At 44.8% G+C, this 21,101-nt stretch overlaps 1 protein-coding gene across 7 annotated transcripts in view; it reads left to right on the top strand.

The window, feature by feature from the left end:
- CCDC7 (coiled-coil domain containing 7) overlaps window positions 1-21,101 on the top strand; it is a 361,859-nt gene that overhangs the window by 329,340 nt on the left and 11,418 nt on the right. For all 7 annotated transcript variants that reach the window (XM_075922671.2, XM_075922670.2, XM_075922665.2 and 4 more), the window contains 3 exons: window positions 5,014-5,139; window positions 6,255-6,377; window positions 20,794-20,889. In XM_075922671.2, coding sequence (XP_075778786.2) covers window positions 5,014-5,139; window positions 6,255-6,377; window positions 20,794-20,889 — 345 coding nt within the window. The remainder of the gene's footprint in view (window positions 1-5,013; window positions 5,140-6,254; window positions 6,378-20,793; window positions 20,890-21,101) is intronic.

The raw sequence follows: 21,101 nt of genomic DNA on the forward strand, positions 1-21,101 counted from the left end.
CTCATCCGGCCCGGCGTTCCAGTACCCATCGGGGGTCCAGCTGGTCCACCAGGTCGGGCCCGTCCTCTGAGTCCATGGGGGGGTTCTGCTGGCGGGCTTGGCCAGGCCTCAGTAGCCTGGGCAGGGAAGCTTTGGCTGGCCTCCGGGGAGGCAGCTGAGGGCAGCCTAGCCCGGGTCTTAGCCTCCCCAGGCAGGAGCTCCGGACAGGCCTCCGGCTCCTTCAGAGGCTGGGCCCTGACTGAGCTCCCCAGCAGCCTTCTTATAGTCCTAGCCCCGCCCTTTGACTTCCGGTCAGGTGAGGGGGTGGGGCTAGGCTGGACCCAAAATGGCTCCCCGAGGGGTTCCTCTGCCTCTGGCTCAGTGGGTGGCCACTCTACCCCACTACAGTAGGGCACTTGCCTTTTATATAGAAAGAACTAAACCTTTCTGTAAAACAGACCGCTTAATAGTCTACCTCTCTGAGGGTATGTCTACACTACCCTCCTAGTTCGAACTAGGAGGGTAATGTAGGCATACCGCACTTGCAAATGAAGCCCGGGATTTGAATTTCCCGGGCTTCATTTGCATAAGCGGGGAGCTGCCATTTTTAAAACCCCGCGGGTTCGAACCCCGTGCAGCGCGGCTACACGGGGCTCGAACCAGGTAGTTCGGACTAGGCTTCCTATTCCGAACTACCGGTACACCTCCGAACTACCGGTCCACCTCGCCGCGCTGCACGGGGTTCAAACCAGTGGGGTTTTAAAAATGGCGGCTCCCCGCTTATGCAAATGAAGCCCAGGAAATTCAAATCCCGGGCTTCATTTGCAAGTGCGGTATGCCTACATTACCCTGCTAGTTCGAACTAGCGGGGTAGTGTAGACATACCCTAAGGCTGTGTCTAGACTACATGCCTCTGTCGTCAGAGGCATGTAGATTAGACACATAGGCAAAGGCAAATGAAGCCGCGATTTAAATGATCGCGGCTTCATTTAAATTTACATGGCTGCCGCGCTGAGCCGACAAACAGCTGATCAGCTGTTTGTCCGCTCAGCGTGCTAGTCTGGACGCTCCCCTGCCGACATCAAAGCCCTTTGTCGGCAGCCCCGTTATTCCTCGTGGGATGAGGTTTACCGGGGCTGCCGACAAAGGCCTTTGATGTCGGCAGGGGAGCGTCCAGACTAGCGCGCTGAGCGGACAAACAGCTGTTCAGCTGTTTTTCAGCTCAGCGCGGCAGCCATGTAAATTTAAATGAAGCCGCAATCATTTAAATCGCAGCTTCATTTGCCTTTGCCAAAACAACAAATCTACATGGCTCCGTTGACAGAGCCCATGTAGTTTAGACATACCCTAACTGATCAAAAGGTGAAGCATTATCATCTCAATGGGTTATGAAACTTATCACTTCCTGCATCACTACGTTCTACTCCATACAATACACACTGCTTCCAGTTCAGCGAAGGGCTCATTCTACAAGAGCAGTAGCAGCATCAACAGCCTTTCTGAAAAGTGTTCCCCTCAGAGACATCTGTCAGAAAGCCACATGGTCATCTCATGATACTTTCACAAAGCACTATGCAATCGTGCATCGACGGGCTGCAGATACTTCACTAACATCAGCAGTACTTTCCTCAGTGGTTATACCGTGACTCCAGAACCCTTCTTCCGGTCATCTCAGAGAACTGTTACACAGTTACCTACAGTGGTGCACCTATGGGGACATCATTCAAAGAAGAAAAGGAAGTTACTCACCTTGGTGCAGTAACGACTGTTCTTGGAGATGTGTGTCCCCGTGGGTGCTCCACTACCCACCCTCCTCTCCGCTTCTTACGTTTTTCAGATGCTGGGGTGGATTTGAGGAATTGGTGGGAGCCAGACTGCGCACGTGTGTAAATGGGCATTAATGCTGTGAGGCGCCGGCTGTGCATGCGCAGTCCGGCTGACCACCGCTATAAAGAATTCCAATCTGCAGTGCCAGGATGAGCCCGACACCTGCAGTGGGCACCCCCGGGGACACACATCTCAAAGAACAGTTGTTACTGCACCAAGGTGAGTAACTTCCTTTTCTCAATGGTGCTGTAGGTGCTGGTGGATCACAAGGGCTGTTTCACCAACATCAAAGTGGGGATGTTTGGAAAAGAGGCATGATTCACACATCTTTAGGAACTCGTGCTTCTTCAGAAAGCTGCAAACTGGAACTTTTTTCCAGACCAGGAAATTAGAGTCAGAGAGGTGGAAATGCCAATAGTGATTCTTGGTTACCCAGCCTACCCCTTGCTTCTGTGGCTCATGAAGCTGTACCCCCAGCAGCCTGATCTACAGTAAGGAGCCATGCAACTATAGGCTGAGCAAGTGCAGAATAGTGGTGAAATGTGTTTTTGGACATATAAAGGGAAGGTTTAGCAGTCTACTGAGTAGGTTAGTCCTCAGCGAATTCAGCATTCCCTTTGTAGTGGCAGCCTGATGTCTGCTTCATAATATTTGTGAGAGCAAGAGGGAAAGTTATCTGTCAGGGTGTGGGCTGAGGCAGAAGGCTTAGCCAAATATTTGGAGTAGCCAGACCCCTACGCAATAAGGAGAACACAGCTCAGGGCAGTGCAAATCAGACACACTTTGAAAGAAAGTTTTATGAATGGACAGTTTTGATAATAATTCACGTTGCTCTCAATGAGGTGCCCCTTCACTTGGTGTGTTTGCCTGTAATTTCTCCCACCCCACCCCTGCAATATAAGCAATGCATTTTTATTTAGGGAACACAGCAGGGACAGAAAAAGAATCCATGGTGGGACCCTTGGGGGGGAAGGGAGGGAAGGGAATCAGAAATGAGTGAAAGACAACCTTTTGCTTCACAACACTTCCCTAGAGGTTGAGTGTGAAACTGTCCTTTAATTGCCCTCCCTCCCGTGCCCTAGGACCTTTGGGGGAGAAGGCTATGGAAATGAGTGAGGAGTGGATGTTGTTCTGCAAGAGGTGGGGAGGGAGAAGCCTTTCCAGGTATGCATCTTAGAAAGCTGCCATATACTCCATCACAGACATCAGGGATGATCAGACATTCTTCTGGTGCTTCATTTGCAGTTCCCTATATGTTCTCCTTTGCTGATGCTCAACTCTGTTACCTGATGCTCTGCTTACATTTTCTCCAGTAACGTATTCCTCCACATCATTTGCTCCTTAAACATAACTTCCCTTATCCATTTTTGCCTGTGGATTGGTGTGAGCTGGACAGCTGCTGGACCTGGGGAAGTACTAACCAAGCTCCCTGCTCTTACCACTGTAACAAAAAGTTGCAAGTGCACACATTACAGGAGATACATTGTGGAGTCTAATATACAGTGAAGGTCTCCCTAAAGACAAAAGAGATGTGTTCTGTGCAAGGCCAAAGCTATGCTTTAAAGCAGCCACTGTACAGCAGATATACAAGAGAATTCTCAAGGGAACATCAGGATTCATGTAGTTTGGAGGCAGGCACGGTAAGAGGTCTTGCAGGGCACAATCCTGCTGGCAGGAGGGGGAACAGGATCAGGTTGTGCCAGTGAGGTAGTGTGGTGGGCTCATGCAGTGTCCCTCTGTTTCAGGCATACCATGCTTATTGGGAAAGTCCTACTTTTCCATACTGCAAGTGACCCTGGGTGAGTGAAAGGACAGGGTCTAGTCATGCTGGTGGGGCATGGCAGCAACTCATGTGGCTTCCCTTTCTCTCTGCCACACCCCGCTTTCTGGAAGAGTACTGTAAGTGGGAGGAAGGGAGAGGGTGCCAGACACTGAGGCCAGGCTAGCAGCAGAGGCAGGAGCCAATAGCTTCCCTTCCTTCATCCAGGTTGCCATGGCAGATATCAGTCTTCTCCAACTCACATGGAGTGATAGGGAGCTTATACTAACTGAATGTGGCCAGAAACTTGGGCCTTATGCTGCAATGCTTTGTGCTGCAATGATGCCAGACCATTTACTATTGCCTTGGCATGGGAAGGTGTCCTACCATAGAGACAAAATTAGTCAGGTTTTCCCAGAAACCTTGTGAGAAGGATCAGTGTTTCTCTAGGACAGCTTCATGGAGATGTGCAGGGAGGATTCCTGCTCCATTTCCAGACATGTTAACAAGCTGTTCTGCCCCCAACCTCATGCTGTTTAGGCAGAGAGTACACCACACATCACACCCAATTGCCTTAATCTGCATTTAGCAAGAAAAAATATGAACTCACCAGAAGTGCACTCTCTGGGATCAGTGCCTGACTGAGAGACATGCTAGGAGGAGTGGATTGTCTCCAACGTTATAAAAAGTTTTAAGTTCTTGACTTTCACCACTCACCAGCTGTCCATTCTCCTTGTCCTCCTCCACCACAACACTGTCCACTACACTGCTGCCTTGAGTGTCTTTGGAGGATTCCGTGTCCTGGCTTCGGAAGCTGGTTGTGTCCCCCACTAAGCTGCCTGTAGAAGTGGCATGTTTGTGGCAATGCACTAGGCCATTTATTTGCCTCCTTTGTCTTTTGGTAGGACTGCCTTTATTTTAAAACAGCACTGCTGAGTGTCCCTGGCATATCCTTTCTCCATAATGGACTTTGTGATCTTTGCATAGATATCGGCATTTCGTTTGCTAGTTCGAAGCTCCATGAGAATGGGTTCCTCTCCCCACACCTTGATAAGATCCAAGATCTTCATATTCTATGCTGGTGTCCTTTTGTGCTCCTGGGAACTGGAACTCATGGAACTTGAACTCATGGCCACATATGCTGCTCAATTGTGCTGCCTGCTTTGAGGTGTTCTTGCAATATTGTCCACATGGGAAATAAAATTAAAACTTTCCCAGGGCATTTGACCCAGGCTAAGGTTTTGGGGGCTCTGTGCTTAAGTAGGATGTGGGGCCTGGAAGGGATGGGGGCCAGGCAATGAATTGTAAAAAATATGCAGACTTGTAGAATATCTTATAACTAGTAGTACATTAGCCATTAATTTAAATTGTTCATATTTGGGGCTCTCAAATACTGTTTGAATGTTATCATCCCATTAGTCAAGTTTAAAATCATCTCAACTTTTTAGAAAATGAAATGGAACAGATAGCATTAAGAAAACGTCTCCTGCTTGCAAATCTGCCGTCAGCTTTTCCATACATGTCCCCACCATCTAATCTACCACCACTCCAAATAAGATTAAATAACCTCCCTGGTAAGTAGAGGATTACTAGAATAATGCTTTATTCAGATAATGTTTTTTTTTAAGATTATGTTTTCTAGAGAAATTCAATGGTGGACTATATTGGGGTTCTTATTTACCCAGAATCATACGTTCAAAGATAGCACATAAAACATACATGTAAAATCTATTAATAACAAATAAAAAGACATCATAAACACCAGCTTCTGAGACAAGTGTTAATTTTTTTATTTGAGTGGCTAGCCAATGTTTAGGGACTTGAGAGTTCTACATGGGAGTAGAAATTGATGATGGACTCTAGTAATTTCTTTGATGCAATCTTGCTTATTACAAGAAATGTTTAAAGGCCTGCTTCTCTGGTCATAGGCAGAACCAAAATCAGGAAAATACTTTCTTGTTTTCAGCACCAAATTCTTTCAGCCAGCTTGTTCAGGTTGTGTGTCTGACTTTCCATCTATTTGTCTCTCTTTCCTTTCCTTTTCTTGGGTGTTTCAGCATGCATGCAGTTCCATGAAAAGTCTTAGTTTTTGCATTTGGAATTCCTTGCCACATGTTTCAGCTTATATTCAGCTTTTCCATAGGTACTATTTGGGTACTATTGTTATTTTTTCAGTTACCTGATAACAGTGTTTTTTACATGATTTCTGAATAGTAAGTAGTGGCTTCACCAGACCCATAACAATGCTAATAGCTAGTGTGTCAGCTCTGCTTTCTTGAATTCTTAAGGTAAAGTTCTAGTTCAAATTATGATGTAACCAGTGATCATATATGAAGCAGAATTTGTTAATTTCAGTGTACTGAGCTAATTCTGTCTCCAAAGCCACAGGTTGATACAATATTATTTTTCACCATATGCCTAAAAATGTAGGGTGGTGTTACTGCGTGCTGTAAAAAAACCTATTTTTTTATCCATTTAACAGATAGTTGCCTTTTGGTCTTGAAAAGTTCTATGTAAATTTGAGGTAGAATTAAAAGTTATATATGGGATGAATAGTAGAAAAATAACCATTGGCATATTTTTACCCCTCATTGTGTGTATCTATATCTATATCTGTTTTAAATGTAATTAATGATACATTGTTTAAATATTTTCTTGGTGAATAATCTAAGTTATTTTGTCTCAATAGAGAATGAAATACAAGAATTATTAGACAAAAAAAGGCATCATTCTACAAGTCAAGTATTCAGTCTGGACTATCTGTCACAAGCAGAGGCCCTTGCACAGATTCTGGTAGAACAAAACATCATGGGTAAGTGAAGAGTTCCAAAAAAAAAAAAAAAAAAAAAAGGCTGCAGTCAAATATATTTCTAAGTTCTGCAGAAATGCCATAGACTCCTCTCCTGTGCAGTGTAATCCTGATTAAAAGCAATCTGTTATGGTGCAATCTTCTGGTAAACCAGTGTTTTTCCAGATGCTTTACCTTTCTCACATTAATGTCACAAGATGGCACTTGTGATATTCTTCAGCATGCCTAAACTTATTTCAGGCTGTCATTTATGCATGTTTGAATAACAGGATATATATCTGGACAATTGCCTTCTGAAAGAGTCAACCTATAAAGACATAGAATGAGTGGTCAGCATCACCAAAATCCTCTTCAATAAGCTCAGCCTACAGCTAAATCTCCAAAAGCAACACTAATCCCAACACAACAGTTGGAATTCATTGGCACTAACCTAGATTGCATGTCTGTCATAGAATTGCTTCCTTGGTAGAGGTTTCTAGTGCTCACAGACATGGTAGCTACAGCACAGAACAGCCTGTAGGTTGCACACTCTCTCTACAACTCATAGGCCACATGACAGCAGCTTTATTCCTGGTCCAGCATGATCAACTACACATGAAAACACTACAGACATGGTTACAAACAGTATACAGACCATACTTTCACCACATCAACAAGCAACTATCTATGCCAGTCAGAATAAAGGGGTCACTACCCTGGTGGATAAATCAACTCATTTGCAATGGTATTCCCTTTCATCTTCAACCACCATCAGTTATGATCACTACAGAAGCTTCTCTCCTGGACTGAGGGGCCAATATCAACCACCATACTGTCCAAGCACATTGGTCTCCAGAGGAATCCAGGATTTATATAAATCTGAAACTCAGAGCAGTGTGCAATGCATGCCAGTGTTTTCTTCCTTTAATTCAGAACAGAATGGTACAAATTTTTACAGACAATCTAATGACAATGTACTATATAAACTGTCACAGCAGGACCCAATCTTACCTGCTATACTCAGAACCAGTTCAACTATGGAAGTGATGCATTCCTCACAGCATTCATCTGAGAGCCACCTACTTGCCAGAAAAGGACAATATTATAGCAGACAAACTCAGCAGACATTTTACATTAAATTACAAGTGGGAACTCAATTCCAAAATGCTCACCCCTGTATTCAAAGACTGGGGATACCCTACAATAGACCAATTATTCGCAACCATCATCAATGCCAAAACCTCACAGTTCTGCTCGCAAGCAGACAGCAGCCCTCAATCATTTGGGGACTCCTTCACAATAAAGAAGAATGCACCCCTCATATATGCTTCCCCATCACTACCACTTTTCCATCATGTACTCCGTAAAACAAAATGGGACAGAGCCACAGTCATTCTAGTAGCATTCAGTTGGCCCCGACAAACATGTCCTACAAATGATGATGATGACCTCATGATGCTTTCCATCTATCCCTCACCTTCTCATGCAGATTAAGGGTCAACTATGTCATCTGGTCATACAGACTCAGGCTTGGCTCCTTGCTGACTGACATCCATTGAAATACCCAACTCCAGACTGGGACCTCAATTTAGTACTAAGGGCATTAACAGGCAGACTATTTGAACCCCTGACTACCTGCTCCCTATTATACATATCCATGAAAGTGGCCTTCCTAGTGGCCATTACTTCATCAAGAAGGTGGGCAAACTCAGAGCCTTTGTGGAAGATGTCCTCCCTATACAATGTTTTATAAGGACAAAGTCATTCTCTGTCCACATCCCAGGTTTCTACCAAAAGTACCTATCTCCTTTCATAGCAATGAGCCAATATACTTACTTGTGTTCTTCCCAAAACCTCATAGAGACAACAGAGAAACAGTTCTGCACTCCTTGGATGTCTGCAAGGCAATTGTCTTTTATTTAGAAAGAACTTAGCCATTCCGCAAATCCTCAACACTCTTTGTTTCAGCTACAGAAAGATCCCAAGGCATGACTATCTCTTAACAAAGATTATCCAAATGGATCTCTTAATGCATTTGGCTCTCTTATTGCACCTTTAATCAAGAACCCCAACTGGTAGTGCAAGCTCACTCCACGAGGGCAATGGCTGCCTCTACAGCATACCTAAGGAACTTGCCTTGAACTGACACTTTCAGAGTCTCAACCTGGGTTTCTGCGCACACCTTTGCTAAGCATTATGCCTTGGAGAATTACTCAGACTCTGGTACACACTTTGGACATACTTTCTACGGTTCAGGCTAACAAACTGAAGCTCCCTGCTTCATAGTCACTTCAGGTGTAGCATCCACAGTGGCGCTCCTCAAAGAAGAAGAGAAGTTTACTCACCTTGTGCAGTAACAGAGGTTCTTTGAGATGGTTGTCCCTGTGGGTGCTCCACCACCTGCTCTTCCTCCCCTCTGCTTCAGAATCTTCCATTTCTGGGGCAGAGAAGGAACTGAAAGGCTGTACATGCATAGTAGACGCTCTGGTGCGTGCCAATAGCTCATTCTATGCTGGCTCTGGGGTTAACTACTTCCTCAAACTCGATAAGGAGATCTAGGTTGTCAACTGTGTCTCCTTGTCAGGGGCCAATGATGATTACATCTTCAAATTCAATTGCCACTAACTGGCTTAGGTTAGGGTGGCTTTTATTTTTCCTCCCCCCACTTCCTTAAGCCAAATGTGTCAGCGTGTGAGGGAAAGGTTTTGGCTGGTTATCGAAACTGAGGCTCTAGTGTCAATTAACATTTTGCACGGTTGACCCCCCACTTGTGCGTTAAGAAACATTCTAGGGTCGCCTGCAGATCCAGCCACGGAGGCCGCTGTTACCTATTTGCTAGCAAGGATCTTAAGAATCTCTTGGATTTGCTTGTCAGCTGTCCCTGGTTCCTGCACACTGTCCTGTGCCTCTCAGGTATTACGAGTGGTAGGTGTGTTCTGCTTGTTTGGCCATTGTCCTTCCTTCCCCCCGCCAGAGTGGAAACACTCCTCCTTAGTTTGGCCAGCCTTCTTAAAGTTGCCACAAAGTTTGACCTTTTTCTTGCAATGACATTCCCGCATCATGTGCCCTGGTTTTCCACAGGTGTAATAGAGAGTGCTATTGAGTGCACAGATTGTGGCTTCCTCCTCCACTGCACTGACTGATGCTACCTCCTTTTTCTTTCTGTTCTCTAAATTGGTAGCCCACTTCATGATGTCTGCATAGGTGTTTCCGACCGAAATGCCTAGGGCCAATACGGCTTGATGGTCAGCAGACATCCCTTCCTTCAGAATTTGGAGGAACACCTTGTGGTATCTCTGGGTTACGCCGTCTAGACCAGAGTACGAATGGAAGGCGTTCCATTTTCTCTCAGCATATGATACAATGGACTTTCCCTTCTGTTGCGTGACTAAACCCAGAGCTCCCCAATTGGTGGTGTGAGCTCCTAAGGCTTCGGCAAGGGCGTTCTTGAGTCCAGTTATGGTTCCTGCCTGGTTATTCTCCATCTGTTCCCCCTCATGGATAGGGTCCAGGATGGTATCCTCGGTCCATCACCCAGCTCTCCACCGCCCATCCAGATTCTCCCACACATCTTTGGGACACTTACACTTTACTAGGATGTGCATATCCTTATTGTGTAAACCATGCATCTCCCCTAGGCTTTCCAGCTTATCCCAAAATTCGGTGTTTCTATGATCTCGCTTTAGGTCTGGTAGGTCTGTTACCAGGGCCTGCTTCTCTAAGGCGGTGAATGGATGGTACACGGAGGTGGTTTCAGAACGGAATCCTTGTGTAACATGTCCCTCATCATCAACATTCCGAATTTTCCTGGTTTGTATCTTGATCGAGGCCATATGTGCAATCTGGTCCCCTTCAGTCATCATCGGTGCCTTCTTCCCATCCTTGGTGTTGTGCTCTAACGACCCATATAGGGTTGGATACATAGGGGAGTAGAGGGGAGAATGCAGGAGCTTCCCCCCCACATTTGGGAGAGGCGGCGCAGTTGGTATGGGCACACCATCTGAGAAATCAGTCTCTCTCTCTTGGTGGCACCGAGGTGCAGCAGCTTGTGGGTTCCATTTTTCACTGTGGGGCAGATTTTTGCTCTTCTGAGCTTCAATCTCGTTCCTCAGGGCTTTATTTTCCTTTTCCTTTAATGTAAGGATATCAAGCAGAATTATCACTGCTTCCTCGATTTTGCCACTCTTTTGTTCAGTCCACCACTGGATTAAATCCTTCTCTGATGCGACTGCAGAGTAGCCTGCCTTCTTGACAGCCGCTTGTCGAATTTGTGCATGTTTGTATTCTAGATATTCTCATGGGCTGGCTTTCATTTCTCCCTGTGATGTCATAGTCTCAATCTCTCTGCTCCTTCCTTTATCACACTGGTTTGTATCTCCCTTTTGCTTAACCCTTTGCTTTTCTTTTCCTCATCTTTTCCAACCTTGATTCAGGGGCACAAACCCTCCGGATTAAGTGTAGGGGTTTTGGGGTTTATGGCATTTGCGCGAAGCTTTCCTCCCTTGGTCACAGCCACTGACATCCCACACACTGGGTAATCTTGGGAATCTCTCCCTCCCTTTTCTCTTCACACAGCTTTGCCGTTCCCACCAGGGGATGAGTAATCCTCCTCAATTGTCATGGCCCGAAGGGCACGGCCATGGGTCAGCCTTTCCCTCCTACAATTCTGTATACTTATACTGCACAGTCCTTGTGCTTTCTGGCACCCTCCCTCTGCCGGCTGGGTTGGGGATCTGCACTATTCGAGGGTGTATACATCACATGCCTGTTGGGGGGCTTCCAGAAGGTCTTGCAATGTTATGTGCAATGAGGGAGTGGACCACCAGTTCATACTGCCTGCCGCCTTGTGTACCCAGTCAATTCTGAGCTTAACGTATGGCTCAATAACTCACTGGTGGTTTTATCCAGTCCCTCCGTAACAGCCCCTTAGCTCAAACAGTATACTGCCCTCTTGTGCTTGTCCCCTCAGGCCTGCCTCTATGATTGGTTCACACCATCCAGGTGTCTCATGCCTCAAATGGGAACCGCCTAATGATTTAGGATTTGAGTTCTCAGTTCTCAGCAAAATACCATGGACTGCCTCAGTTTACTTCTACAGTGGGGATCTGCCATTCAAGGGTTCCAAGTTATTCAGATCTATGATGGGTGAGGCACTTCATTCCTTTAAAGGTTGAGCCTTGGGCCTTTTTCCTCTGGTTCAAAGGAGGATACAGAATAGATCTTGAGGCTCCTTTAGACAGTATCAGAGAATCATAGATTATAGTTGGAAGAGGGCTCAAGAGGTCATCTAGTAGAACCCCCTCCTCAAAGCAGGACTAATCCAAATTCAATCATTCCAGCTAGCACTTTATCAGCCTGGCCTTAAAAACCTTTGACAAGAGGCAAAAAGGATCTGATGACAAATGGTTCTGGGGTCGGCTGATCCCCATCTAGACTACCTTGCTGTTCCGAAAAACAGCTGATCGGCACAGCGCAGCAGCAATTTTGATGTAAATGAAGCGGCGATTATTTAAGTCGCCGCTTCATTTCCCTTTGCCGAGTACACTCATCTACATGGCTCTGTCGATGGAGCCATGTAGTCTAGACACACCCAGAGGGAATGAGCCTTATCTCCTCAGATGATCAAGTCAGGAAAGAAAATTTACCTTTAGTACTTAGTTGTAGTTTAGTCACATTCAGATAGTTTAGTTCTAAAGATAGTAGTACTTTTGTTACCTTACATTTTTTTCTATTAGTTACTTGTTAGCTGTTAGATTACAAACCCATTTCTCAAGGCACACGTGCAGACCTGCCATTATGCTGGGGTCCCCTGAATTCAAGAAATGTGCCACATGCTGTGGCACTATGCTCGCATCCAATGGCCATGCCAAATGCATAAAATATTTCAGAGAGGCACATGTGCCTCAGAAGTGCATTCACTGCACCAAACATACCATCAGAGCATACGGGGTTAGAGAAATGAGACTGAATATGTTCCTCTTTGACAAAGCCCTACAACCCACGGAATTGGAGCAATCAGCTCTTAGATTGTGCTCACCTAGGGCTGAAAAATGGAGAGCTGCTTCTCCAGACTCAACTCCTGCTTGCAAAAGAGCCTGCTCCTTTCCACTGGTCTTGAATGGCCGAGTGAGTGTGGATGACAAGATGGGAACATCAGGTACTGCGGGAGCACAACATAAAATGGCCTTGGAACCAAAATCTAGGCATAAAACTATGGCAGTGCCATCACCAGACATATCAGCTCATCAATCGGCACCACTGGCTACTGCATTGACCATTATGGCACCGCCGACTCTGACACCGGCCGTCACGGCACCGCCGCTAGTGGCACCGACAACTCTGGCACCAATCAACACTGCCACCATTGGTGCCAATGTTCACATCAGTGAAAAGGTCACACAATCAAACAGAGCTGGTTTTGACACTGTGCATGCTGCTTAGTTAACCAATGCCTAAAAAGGCAAGACAAAATATGACTTGGCGAGACATATAAGCCTGGAATTGCTGACTTTTTCTCCAGCACCATCCTTGGCACCACCGTCACCACATTCATCCTGGCTAAGACGGAGTGAAACAGCACGGTCTACATGGCCAAAGCAGACACTACAGACCTAGTTATCATCAGGCACTGGCTCCATATAAAGGATATGCCTCTTGTTCACCTCCACCATCCTCAAGAGGGTCACCCAATTCTTCATGTTCTCCAAATCTTCCAATACATTATCATACTCATCATAGGAGTGCCTTTTCATCTAGATACTCTTCTCCTACTTGATCAGAATATCAGCATCGCAGCCCAGTATACTACTATTACTATCCTCATCATGGTTTGACACAACATCATTATCAACAGCCCGAATATTGCCTGCTGTGTTGCCATGGGTGTTCAGTCATTCATGCACCCACAATTTCTCTCCGACTACCTCAAAGGCAGGAGATGGCAGTCAGACATCCCACTTTTCCCTCCATGGCTCAACACTCTGAACCTGAGGAGGTGGAAGAGCAGCCTTGAGATATTTCACCAACAGATCAGTTTTCGTCATCGCCCAATAAAGCAGTTATTCCTGTTGAACAATCTCCCCCAGACAACCTGAAGCAGTTTCAGGATCTCTTTAAAAGAGCAGTTGCTAGTCAGGAAATACAGTTATCGGAAGTACAGGAAAACAACATCAATTTCTCAAACATCTTCAGTCCTTGCAACATGCAAAGATTGCAATTCCAATAAATAAGGCCATTATGGAGGCCGCTGATGAGATCTGGCAGACCCCAGCGTCAGTACCGCCGAACAATAAGCACGGACACAGAAAGTATTTTTTCCCTCCAAAGGGAGCTGACTTCTTGTTTTCCCATCCACAACCTAACTCATTGGTGGTGGATGCTGCCCAACAAAGATCTAAGCTTCTGCAATATAAGAATACCACTGCCGATAAGGAGAGCAAGCTCATGGATCTTTTCGGCAGAAAGCTTTACTCCTCCTTGACCTTGCTTCTCCACATAGCTAACTATGCAGTACTATAGCCAAATCACAATTTCAACAATTATACCAAACTAACCACCCAAATGGAACACCTGCCAGACTCAAAGAGGCTGATATTGAAATCCATTGTGCAAGAGGGATACACCTCATCAAGGACTGCTGTTGGATGTAGCCAACACAGCAGCTTGAGCTACAGCTACAGCCATGAAGAGAGCCTTGTGGCTACAATCCGCCAAGATCCATCACGAGCCACAAATGAAAGTGGAGGATCTCCCTTTTGATAAGCAAAAATTGTTTGCTGAAAAAAACCCAATGATGTCTTAAATTCCAGTAAAGACTTGAGAACAACCTTGTGTATGCTGAGGATGTACACCCCACCATACCGCCTGTGCCGGCTCCTGCACCCCCGTAATGGCACGGACATACTCCACCAGCCAGTAGAATAGAAGGAGTTTATTGCTGCTCCAGGATACAGGACAGCACAGAACAGATGTAATCTGGTTATAGGGCAGGCCTGGGCCCCTAAATCCCAGCCCGTTGCCTAAGATGCTTCCTCCATGAAACCAGCCAGAAACCTAACTATCTCCCTTCCAGCCCTGCCCCCAGCCAGGGCTCCACTCCCCTTCTTCCCATTGTTCCTCTCCCTGGGAGATAACTCGTCAGACAGGTTCAAAGCCCCCTTGCATAATGACTCATCTCCTGCCCTGCTGGGCCGTGCTGCAGCCAGCAGCCAGTGGAGGTCACTCACCACCCAAGCCTAGCAACCAGCAAGGTACCCACACTACGTCACACCGTCATAAACGATATGTCCCATATCAGAAACACCATGAGTTTTCATACTCAAGGTATTAACAATGCAAATTCGACCAATCCAGATCTAGGCAACGTCCCCAGAGGAGACACCCACAAATTAGCCACAACACCAACAACTAGTCGAACAAGCAGCAGGTTTGACTTTCTGGTCGAGGACCTGTAAAATCTCCCCATCATGCACCATCCCACTCCTGCCACCCCTACTTTCTATTATAGCTTGAAGCCCTTTCACCATTGTTGGACTGCCATTACATTGGATTGCTGGGTCCTCGAACTTATAGCTTCGAAGTACACCAATCACCAGATTGCCTCCCACATCCCCATCCTCCCTGTCCCTCTTCAGGGACCCCTCTCATGAAGATCTGCTCAAACAGGAGGGGCATCGACTGCTCAACATCAGAGCAGTAGAAAAGGTACCCGAAAGGTTCATAGGCAAGAGCTTCTACTCCCACTACTTTTTCACCCCAAAAAAGACAGGAGGTTGGAGGCCTATTCTAGACCTCTGCAGATTGAATCGGTACCTTCGAAAACAATGTTTCAAAATGGTGACCCAAGCATCAATAATCCCTGTGTTAGAGAAGGAAGACTGGTTTGCAGCCCTCAACCTGCAGGACACCTATTTTCATATTACTATACTCCCTGCACACAGATGATTTCTGCGTTTTGTGGTGGGATCAGACCACTATCAGTATCAGGTGCTATCTTTCAGCCTTTTTTCCACACCCAAAGTGTTCTCAAAAATGCTTGCTGTGGTTGTGGCCTACTTTCGCAGGCAAACTGTGATTATTTTTCTTTATCTGGATGATTGCTTGGTAAAAGGTCCATCTGAGGTGGAGGCATGTCGAATGGTACTATCAGCTAGACAAACATTCAAGCTTCTCAGTCTTATCCTCAACATCCAAAAATCAACACTACAACCTACGCAAACCCTGGAGTTCATAGGAGCTCAACTAGACTCTACCACAGCAAGAGTATATCTACCATTACAAAGATTTCAAGTCATCCAAAACTTTGTTGTTGTTCTCATGATCAGTCCAATAGTTCCAAAACTTACCTGCCTTCAGCTCATGGGCCATATGGCTGCTACCACATATGTGGTCAACCACGCACACCTGCACTTCCGATGCCTCCAACACTGGATTGCCTCTGTTTACACTCACCACAGATGGTAAGTGCACAGACGAGTATCTCCTTCTCATGTTGTAAGGTCCTTCAAATGGTGGACCAATCCACACAACCTTTTGGCAGGCGTCCCATTCCATGGAGATCAACTCTCTGCCCACATAACCACAGATGCTTCCCTCATTGGGTGAGGCACTCACATGGGCAGCATATCAATAGAAGGATGATATACGACCCAAGAGGTGACCTTACATATACATTTGTTGGAACTCAGGGCTGTCTTCAATGCATGGAAGCATTTCATTACACATATTCGAGGCAACACTATCAGAATATTGACCAACAACATAACAACAATGTATTATATAAATCTCCAAGTGGGTGCTTGATCCCATTCTCTGTGTCCTGAAGCAGTCAGGTTATGGAACTGGTGCATACGCAACAGAGTCATTTGGTAGCTTCATACTTACCAGGCATCAAGAATGTAACAGCAGACACTCTCAGCAGGCACTTTGCCCCAGATCATGAGTGGGAGCTCCATCCCTGGGTCCTTCAACCCATCCTCCACTAATGGGGTCACCCAAAAATAGACCTATTCGCCTCCTACAAGAACATGAAATGTCAACATTATTTCTCCAGAGCCGGTATCAGATTAGGATCTCTAGGGCATGCCTTTCTCCTCAAATGAAAAGGCCCACTTTTATACACATTCCCTCGCACTTCTCTCATTCCAAGAGTGTTCAAAAAGATCAACAGAGATGAAGCAACAGTTATTCTCATAGCCCTGTTTTGGCCATGACAGATATGTTTCCCTTATCTGTATCTGCTATCTCCTCAACCACCCTATTACCTTCCCATTCATTATGGCTTCCTAACTCAGAACACTGGAACCTTACTCCACCCACAGCCACATGTCCTACACCTGACAGCATGGCTCATTGTTGGTTCTGTGAAGGGGAATGTCATCATTCGAACCAAGTGAAAAATGTCCTTTTGCACAACAGAAAGCAGATATCTGGGTGGACCTGAGGAACTGGTGGGAGCTGAACCACACACATGATCAAAGGTGTGCAAACGGCTCGAGGTGCGAGCTGCACGTGCACAGTCTGGTTGACTACTGCTCATGAAAACTCCGATCTGCGGTACCAGGATGATTCAACACCAATAGTGGAGCGCCCATGGGGGGACACATCTTGAAGAATGGTCATTACTGCACCAAGGTGAGTAACTTCCTCTTCCTGTGCCCTCAGTAAGGCTTCATTAAAATACAGGCAGCTCTTCTCTTTTACCCTCATATTAGGCTCCCAGAGCAGCCTGCCCATCAGTTCCCTGAGGGAGCCAAGTCTGATTTTCTGAAGTCCAAGATCCATATTCTGCTGCTCTCCTTTCCTTCATTTTGTCACAATCTTAAATTCCATCCTCTCTTAGTCACTGCTATCCAGGTTGCCATCTACTTCTATTTCCCTTACAAATTCTTTCCTATTTGTGACTGGCTGGTCAAGGGGAATATGACCCCTATTAGGTCCCTACAATATTTGCATCAGGAAGTTGTTCTAACTACTTCCCAAAAAATCCCTGAATTGTCTGTATATTGCTGTATTGCTTTCCCATCTGATGTCAGGGTGATGGAAGTCCCCCATGAAAATGAGGCCCTGGGATCTGAATACTTCTTTTATTTGTCTGAAGAAAGCCTCATCTATTTCATCCTCCTGGACTGGTAGTCTATCGCAAACACCCAGGATGACATCACTCTTGTTGCTCTTGCCTCTAATGGTAACTTGAAGATTTGGAACAGGCTTTTCTCCAGTTTCATACCAAAGCTCGGAACAGTCATACTGAAGCTCTGAGCAGTTATACTTATAGTGCAACTCCTCCTTTTATAGCTCACCTGTTCTTCCTGAACCATTGGAGTTACCCCACCAAGTCTCATTTCCAATCACATCATAGTTTCTTGACTGTGCCAGGGCTTCCAATTCTTCCTGTTGGTTTCCAAGGCTTCTTGTGTTCATTTTCAGGCACCTAAGACAACTAGCCAGTTGCCCTACTTTCTCAGTATGAATCAGGAGGATTTCCCTTTTACACTCTCCTCCTTGGCTGTGTCTACACTGGCACCCTTTTCCATAAAAGGGATGCTAATGAGACACTTCGGAATTGCAAATGCCATGGGGGATTTAAATATCCCCCATGGCATTTGCATGAACATGGCTGCCACTTTTTTCCGGCTCGGGGTTTCGCCGGAGAAAAGCACCAGTCTAGACGGGATCTTGCGGAAAATAAGCCCTTTTCCGGAAGATCCCTTATTCCTACTTTCAAGTAGGGAAAAGGGTGCCAGTGTAGACATAGCCCTTGTGTTTCCTCCCAGTATCCCACTTGCCTCAGGAGTTAGGTCACCATCTCCCAGAGAACCTAGTTTAAAGCCCTCCTCACTATGTAAGCAAGCCTGCCTAGTGTCCTTAGTTGGCATTTTATTTCCAGCAGAAATGTACTGATCCTCCTAGGCCTGATCTACACAAGAGTGGAAAGTCAAAATAAGATAAGCAACTTCAGCTATGTTAATTATGTAGCTGGAGTCAATGTATCTTATATTGCATTTCTGCACCGTCCATGCAGTGAGAGGCTGACAGAAGAAAACCCTTCTCTTGTTATGTTTTTTCCTGTTAGAATTATTTGATATCATCTGAGTAATTGCAGTAGTGCTCAGTTGATTAAAATATAAAATAAATGCTAGTAAATATACCACATGGGATATAAAGAGATGACACCATCTATTATCTGTATAACATCAGATGTAACTCCAGGTCTATTAAGGTTTCCTGGTTTTCATAATGGACAAAATCCATCCTGTGGGTGCAAGAAACTGCAATTGTACTCATTATACATGTTGAGACTAGTGTGCTAGAAAAACAAGTGGCTAAGAGGTAAGTAACTTAGATTTCTTGTGCACACCACTTGGTTTATAGATATAAACCAAGCTAACATTTTAGTACAAATGCCGAATTGAGCATGCAGATGAGTTATTTTACAATCCCATGGTTTTAATGGAAATTAGTAGAGCTGTAAATCAAGCAAAAATTAATCATAATTAATTCCATCATTATAAATTGTTTGTGATTAATTATACAATTAATCACACTGTTAAACAATAATGTAATACCATCCCTTTAAATATTTGTGCATGGTATCTACATTTTCAAATACATTGATTTCATTTACATCAGAGAGTAAGTGTACAGTGCTCATTTTATTTTCATTACAAATATTTGCGCTGTAAAGAACAAAAAAATGTATTTTTCAATAAATCTCACGCAAGTACTGTAGTGCAATCTCTTTATTTTGAAAATTGTACTCACAAATATAGAATTGTATACAAAAAATCCCTACATTAAAAAAATAAAACAAAGTAGAACTTTAGCGCTTATAAGTCCACTCAGTTCTACTTCTTGTTCAGCTAAACAAATTTGGTTACAATTTGCAGGAAATAATGCTTCCTGCTTCTTGTTTATAATATCACTTGACTTTTAGGTGACATTGTAAAGAAGAAGCAGGCAACAATATCTTCCATCAATGTAAACAAAAACTTGTTTGTTTTAGCAATTGGCAAGATAAGAAATAGACCTGAGTAGACTTGTAGGGCTCTAAAGTTTTCATTGTTTTATTTTTGAATGCAGGTATGTAACCATAAAGAAATCTACGTTTGTAAGTTATACTTCTACAGAGATTGCACTTCATTTCTTATATGAGAGCAATTGAAAACTACTATTTAGTTTGTTCATCATTTTTACAGTGTATATATTTGTAATAAAATAATATAAAATCATCACTGTACGCTCTGTGTTCTGTGTTGTAATTGAAGCAGGGCCGGCCCGAGGTATTCTGGCGCCCCGGGCACGGGCACACAGCGCTGCCCCTGGGCGCACAGCGCAAGCGCGGCTCAGTGCGGCCTGGCCATCGCTCCTGGCACGCGCGCTGGGCCGTGTTGGGCCCTGCGGCCGTGGGGGGGGAAAGGCGTTACTGGCTGATGCTGCGGGGATGTGGGTGGGCCGGCGCTGCGGGAGCCGGGCGCACGGCACCTGATGGCAGCTGTAAGGGATGCCACATGCCCCTTACAGCTGCCATCAGGCGCCTCCCATCGGTTGGCGCCCTGGGTAGCTGCCCGGCTGGGCCTGATTTGAAGTCAATATGGAAATATAGAAAAACATACACAAATAATTAATAATTTTCAGTTGGTATTCTATGTAATTACTCACAATTCATATTTTAATCATGATTAATTTTTTAAGTTGATTACATGAGTTAACTGTGATTAATCTACAGCCCTGGAAATTAGTAAATTTTGATCGGAGCTTATGCGTGACAGTTGGGTATTATGTGGCTTTTCTGTTCTTAAAAAGAATTGTGTCACTAGTTAAACCAAACTATTAGTTATAAAGGATTGAAAAACTAGGGCTATGTCTAGACTGCCCCCTCTTGCACAAAAAAATGCAAATGAGGCAAAGCGTGGAATACTGCCGTGTCTCATTTGCATAATTAATGAGGCTCCATTTTTGTTCAAGAGGCTTTTGCGCAAAAAGGAGCCGTCTACATGGCTCCTTTTTGCGCAAAAACCCCCTCTTGTGCAAGAGCTGTTCTTCCCCTTTTTTTTCAGGAAGAAGAGCTCTTGCGCAAAAGCCTGTAGCGCAAAAGCAGAGCCTCATTAATTATGCAAATGAGCAGGGCTTGCCGCTTGCCAGCTGTGCGGAAGCGTGCGCTGCGCATGCCCTGACCATGCTGCATGGCCCCACCGGGCTAAAATCTACTCGCCACGGGTGAGTAGATTGCCTAATTTGTCGAGCCCTGCAAATGAGGCACGGTGATATTCCATGCTTCACCTCATTTGCATTTTTTTTGTGTAAGAGTGGGTGAGCTAGACATAGCCTATATGTTTTGAAACTGATTAGGTTAGACTTTCATTATTTTGTTTATGTTAATTTTAAACAAAATGTCAATGTACTGTTTTCTGTTTATCTGATTTTTAAATCTCATATGCAGGGGCGGAAGCTCAGCGGTTACTAGCCACAGCAATTCATCAGAAGAAAAAGAAAGTGAAGAAATTCCCCATTTCACAAAATAAAGACCTTAATAAGGGTAACTTTTTTTCTTATGTTAACATTGCTTCTCAAAAACCTCAATTTAACCTCATTTTGTATTCTAGTTAGTGTTAGCACTGTTACTTTAAAAATCCCACTTGTCCAAAAATGTTCATCCTTTCTAATGTGTAGCATCAGAGATTATTAAAATTGAGAGACAATAATAAGCTACGCAACTTGAGCTACGTAGCTTATTTCGAGATAGCCTGT

The sequence above is a fragment of the Pelodiscus sinensis genome, chromosome 2 (genome assembly GCF_052426305.1).
Source record: "Pelodiscus sinensis isolate ZL-2025 chromosome 2, ASM5242630v1, whole genome shotgun sequence".
NCBI lineage: Eukaryota > Metazoa > Chordata > Testudines > Trionychidae > Pelodiscus > Pelodiscus sinensis.